Genomic DNA, 6,000 nt, shown 5'->3' on the forward strand with positions numbered 1-6,000 from the left:
ATGCGTACATTGTATTGTGAAATAAAAATATTATTAAAACAACGAATTTTATTTCTAAATACACTATCTACGGTTTCTTCTGTTTACCCCTGTGAAGGTTTACCCTTACGTTGAATACGATAACTACATATCCCAGAGTGCAATTCGATAGAAGCTGGCTAAATATGTGCCTGCACTTTTTCTTTTTAAAATCGTGGGTTGTCTAATGTATATCAACTTATAAATACATCATATTAATCAAAGTAACGTGAAATACTATTGTGAATATATTTTACATTGTTTGAAGTAACAACTAAAATGTGTAGTTTCTTTTTTATCAGGCGGGGTCCTGAGGTTTCGACAGTCGTCAGTACTAAAAGTGAGAAGAACATTTTCACACAGAAGTGAAGTTTTGGGCGAACATAACCCGCTTATTTACACCAAGGTCAGCTTCCGTAACACCGCGTAGTGGCTCTTTTTGGGACTTTTCTAAAGACACGCAGGCTTCACCATGGAGGTGGTCCGGGTGGTCGTGCTCGTCCTGTCCGTGTTGGTCGCTCTGGTCTCGGAGAGGTTCGTGGTGCTGGCTTCCTTCTCTCAGTCTCTGGACTCAGACTTCACGTTCACGCTGCCAGCCGGTCGCAAGGAGTGCTTCTACCAGACCATGAAGAAAGATGCCTCTCTGGAGATTGAGTATCAGGTGATTATAAATATACTCACATAAACTGGGATATGAAATTTAAAAGGTATGTGAGTGAAGCCAAACTATATCTGTGTCTCTTCTGCCACATCAGTGATAACACCCAAAGAGAGAGACCACATTGACACATTAAACTTATTTGTTATTGTGGTTACTGTTGCCATTTACAGATCCCATTAAAGCAAACCACACATGTTAAACGCAAATGTTGTATTAAGCAGTAGAGCCAGTGGGGGCACACACACTTCGAGTAAACCTGTTAAGCCGGTCAGTGTATAGCTGACAGCTGAATGAGACTGATGTTCTGTTGTAAGGCAGTTGCTCTTTGTTATTGAGAAATAAATCCCACACCTTGTATGTCGGTTGTAGTGTCTACTACCCTGTGGCTCATTGCTTCCACGTCTCTCTCTCTCTCTCTTTTCTAATGTTTTTCTCTGTCCTCTTTACTTCTACATGTCTGCAGGTATTAGATGGCGCAGGTCTCGATGTGGATTTCTTCATCTCCTCTCCTTCTGGCCAAGTGGTGTTCAGTGACTACCACAAGTCAGATGGAGTGCACACGTAAGTTAGGATTCAAGGAATCTTTTTATTGTCCTTATGCAACACGGGGCTGTACAGCGAAATGCAGTTGCAGCCCATTTGTTAACAGACACATGACACACAAAACATTTCTTTAAATTTGCATCATAAGGAATGTAAACGGCAGCAAGATTCCAATTCTCTGAGCAGATAATATGGCCGACATCTTCGCATTAAACATACAACACATTGTCCATCAACTCTGACTGTGATTGAGCACCAAGCATCCTGATGTAAACACAGAGTCCACCTCCTCTGGTCCCACCGTGGTCCTGCTCTCTGTCCTGCTGTCCAGCCCCTCAAGAGCAGCTTGATCCTGGACCACGACGGATCCAGGTCTCTGTGAAGATGTGGGCTCAACAGTCACCGACCTCCCGCTGCTTTCAAACATCTTATTTTCCTGTGATCGGTGCATCAGACAGCCAGGAGCATGCTGGGTAGTGGAGTAGCCTGAGGTCCTAGCTGGGTTAGCTTAGCATCCATCTCAGCTCTCTCCCCTCTCCTCCCTGGGGCAGTTTGGTGGCGTTTCGGTCCGGCAGGTCTGGCTGGTTGGTCGGCCGCTGCACTTAATCCCCATGCTTCCTTTTCAGATGTTGATGGATGTATTCTGTCACATGCCAGTAGTGATGAACACAACAAAGAAAGACAAAAATGTAGCAAAATTCCTGGGAGCTACCAGCTGAGGGGGGGAGGGAGACATGCATTTTTTTTTTTTACACGCATACATGTGCAAGCTCTCACTGCCTGTGCTTCCCTCCAGCGTTGTCGACACCGAGGACGGAGACTACATGTTGTGCTTCGACAACACGTTCAGCACCGTCTCCGAGAAGCTCGTCTTCTTCGAGTTGATCCTGGACAACATGGACCGAGATGATGAAGAGGTGGAGGACTGGAAGGAGTACGTCCAGGGAACGGACGTGCTGGACATGAAGCTGGAAGACATCATGGTGAGGGATGCAGCCGGTCTGAGACACAACACAAATGTTATGCTGTTCAGAAAAGTATAGATTTTGACATTGCAACCCATTCCAGAGTAGTTGTGTAATAGTTTGTTTTTTGGGCGGGGGGGACGCCACTAGTGAGAAGGTTATTTCAGACTTTCCTTCTATTGTCCACCAGTCAGATAATTGTCACTGTGCCACCGATGCTCTTAGCATGAAATCGAGGGTGCAAAGTGACCCAACAGGCAGGTAGTCGCCCTGCAGCCATTTTTCAGCTCGCTGTGGCTGTTTGTTTGCACCATTCTTCCCTGCAGTATTTTTTTATTACTGAGCCACTTGTATGTCCATTTATGCTGTTGATCAGACTGTTTTATTGAAGAATAGCATCGCTAATGAAGCTACGCTAACTAGCTGACGAACGCATTGCATTCAACCGCTGAGGACACTTGATCTCGTAGGAGCAGACGGTCACGGGCTGACCGTGGTCGTCCCACAGCAGCGCGGCACAGAAATGCAAGTTGGCGCGGCTAAAGGCAAACCCACCAGGGGCACACGGGAAAAAAACCCTTACACATGCAAAGTCAGGAGACTGTCACAAGAATACACAATGACATGAACTCTCACCGATTGTCTCAGCTTGCACCACAATAGCCTGCAACGCCCCCGTCATCAGGAACTGCCTTTGAATTTGTGTCAGAAGTCACATCAGCCTCACACACGGAAATGGATCTCCCAGCTGTGCAGGAAGTTGTTTTCCCCCACAGAAGGCGGAACACAACTGACCTGTTTACAAACTCGGTACTGCCCTCACAGATCCAACTCTCATTTTTGATCACTCTGCTTTGCATTTAGTGAATTTAGTATCAGGTACATAAGAGGTCTGACTCAGTGGATGTAGAATGTGGGTATGAGCTGGCCTTCTCCTTCCCCTTCCTCTATTTTACAAAGGCACCATTGCTGCATCCTGTACTCACCGGCACCCAATACGATTGTGATTAATTTAAGAATCACAAACAAGCCAGAGCTCCCCCCCCCCCCCCTCCCCCCCCGTACCAGACTGGTAATAGTTGCAGCCTCCACAAACTCACCCATGTGTCTCCTCTCTCCCCCTCAGGACACCATCAACAACGTGAAGGCTCGGCTGGGCAAGAGTGTGCACATCCAGACGGTGCTGCGGGCGTTCGAGGCCCGCGACAGGAACATCCAGGAGAGCAACTTCGACAGGGTGAACCTTTGGTCGGTCATTAACGTCATCGTTATGATGGTGATCTCGGGGATTCAGGTCTACCTGGTCCGCTCGCTGTTTGAAGATAAAAGGAAAATTCGTACATAACACCACCCTCCCAATGGAAGGACGGAGAGAGAAACTAACACACACACACCCCTCAGATCTCCTGGCTTGTGATTTTTAACATAAGATGTCTTCTATACACATACACACAAACGGACATTTTGACATCCGTAATAACAACTTTGCATACTATCTCTTTGCTGCAGAAAGAAAAGTCCCTTTGCCTCTCTTTAAGACTTATATATTGTTTTATAGTCCTCTCTAACTTCACAGAAAGCGTCGAGCACGTTTATGATGTTTTTCTAACGGAGCCTTACGTTACTGGGCCAGTGGCCAATTGCAAAGAAAAAATCAACAATTGTCCTCTTTTCTTTGGACATGTTTTTATTTGAGATAAACTAGATGAAGAAATTATATGGTGTCTGAAGAATTTGATTTTATATTTCTGCCAAATAAGAGTGGGAAGTGCAATCAGTAAATCAGCAAGTATTCCCCTTTTTAAAGAAGTTGTACTCATAAATGTATACCTTTTGTGTGTTTCTATGATGACTTGTATTTAGCTGCCGGCCTGTGAGGTCTTTAGAATATGCCTCCCTTTGCCACGGACGTTTATGTTTCTAGAAATCCAGTCTCACTTTCCCGGCTCATGCCAACACTGGAGGAGGAGAAAAGGGAACCGGCGTCTCTTACTGACGGCTGCACTTCTCTCCTCCGCGGTGGCTCGTTGCCCGGACGGCAGCCGCCCTCCTCTGTGAAGCCTCACTGCTGCTGACAGGTGTCTGCTTACGGCCACCTACTGTGTGAAGACGTTGCCGCCTGCCTGTCTCTCCTGTGCTCGGGTCTATTTCTATCTCTCCCGACACCTGGAAGGTCACGACCACTACCACACTGCTCGGTTCAATGAGCGCGAGTCCGTTCGCTGCCTCGGCTCAGACGGCATTCTTTTTAAAATGCTTGCATCTTTGTATTTCGTTTGATATTCAGTCACTGCCTCGGATGCCACAGAACAACGTCGTTTTTGTCTTTATATTCTTAGAGTGTAATGGGCCCCAAAGTGTTTGTTTTTTGGGTTAATCAGGGCCACAGTTTGTTCTGGTGTGAGTGAAGGAGCTGCTCAAGAGGTTTTTATATCGTTTGGTTTTCTCTGGATTTTGGATGCTGGGAGGATTCCTTTTATTGTTCTCATCACTGAGCTCTAACAGGTGAAACGTGGTCCTCTTTCTGCTGGAAGCTACTTGTTGTCTTCTTCAGAGTGTCCCCTGTGCTGTAAGATAAAGAGCAGCGAGTTCAGTCCTTCGTGGTTTACAGCGAGACGCTACAGTCAAAATAAAGTGTTTTTCATGCACCGGTCAATTGTGAGGTTTTGGGCTATTTTACTTCCATATCATGTCTTCTTTCAGACTTGTGGAAAGAAAACATCCAAAAATACACATTTAAGTGTTTATTTGACTGCTTTGTCTTTTGGGGTTTGTTTGTATATAATTCAGGCAGATTTATTCAACATTTTATTCCTGAAAACATGGACAAAATAGAAAATATATATTTTTTTTTTATGGCTATATAATCAGTGATATAATTCCCTCTATAAAAACGTGTGACTAATCTGTCAACAAAATGAAACAAGAAGGTTAAACCTTGCTTTATTCAATGCAAATTAGCACATATTAAAAGATGCCTCATTTGCATATTTAAACCTAACATTTCAGAAAACTTGCAATTCAAAAAAAGAATTGAATTGCTGTAAGTAATGTTTATTCGTGGTATTGATTATATATTATTTTTGTACCCTATTCACCTGTAGTGTCTCCATTTAAACAGCCTTATATTGGAAGTGCCATAAAACCAAACTTTGAGCAGTGTGATTGTTTTGAAATGATAGTGTGTTAATATTGTGGGTCCCTAGAATAACATATAGGATGTCTAAGGATTTAAGACGTCGTCATCATCGTCTTCATCCTCAGTGTAAGCGCTTGCGACCATCATGTTGTGGTGGTGTCAGTGTTTAATTTAAGTACTGTATGTTGAGATTCTGTAAGTGATGGATTAGTAATATGAAGTTGCAGTTTCTGATTTATTTGTCAAAAATAAAAGCCTACAAATATTTTAAAAGCATTTCTAAGTTACTGAGTAATGGTTGTTAAAGTTTCTGGATCAACTCTAAAGCATTGTTTTACTTCTCTCGTGGAGCAGTGGGGGAAAGAGTAATGTGGTATTTATTCAACTGATGTCCTGTAGTTGCAAATGTGTCTAAATTAAACAATCCTACATTATTTCTGACTGCTGTGTGTTCCTGATCTTCAATCGTTGTACCGTACTTGGAGACAGCGTGTCAAACTTTATGCAGATACTTTCAGGAAAGCTCGAGCTTCTTCAAGCAGCTCTTCATCAACCTGGCGGCGTCTTCTGGATCTGGTGCTGCCGAGATGTGATGCTGAGACACTCGCTGAGCAGCCCGGGAGAACTGACAGGAGAAGAAGTGGTTGTTGGAGCTGTACTGGTCGTCGGACGCT

At 44.2% G+C, this 6,000-nt stretch overlaps 1 protein-coding gene across 1 annotated transcript; it reads left to right on the top strand.

Moving 5' to 3' along the window:
* Nucleotides 1-358: 358 nt before the first annotated feature.
* tmed5 (transmembrane p24 trafficking protein 5) lies at nucleotides 359-3,904 on the top strand. Its single transcript, XM_079157477.1, has 4 exons — nucleotides 359-679; nucleotides 1,143-1,240; nucleotides 2,019-2,205; nucleotides 3,314-3,904. The coding sequence occupies exons 1-4, from the start codon at nucleotides 491-493 to the stop codon at nucleotides 3,530-3,532; spliced, it is 693 nt and encodes a 230-aa protein (XP_079013603.1). The 5' UTR covers nucleotides 359-490; the 3' UTR covers nucleotides 3,533-3,904.
* The last annotated feature ends 2,096 nt before the right edge of the window (nucleotides 3,905-6,000 follow it).

The sequence above is a fragment of the Pholis gunnellus genome, assembly GCF_910591455.1.
Source record: "Pholis gunnellus genome assembly, chromosome: 4".
In the NCBI taxonomy this organism is placed as follows: domain Eukaryota; kingdom Metazoa; phylum Chordata; class Actinopteri; order Perciformes; family Pholidae; genus Pholis; species Pholis gunnellus.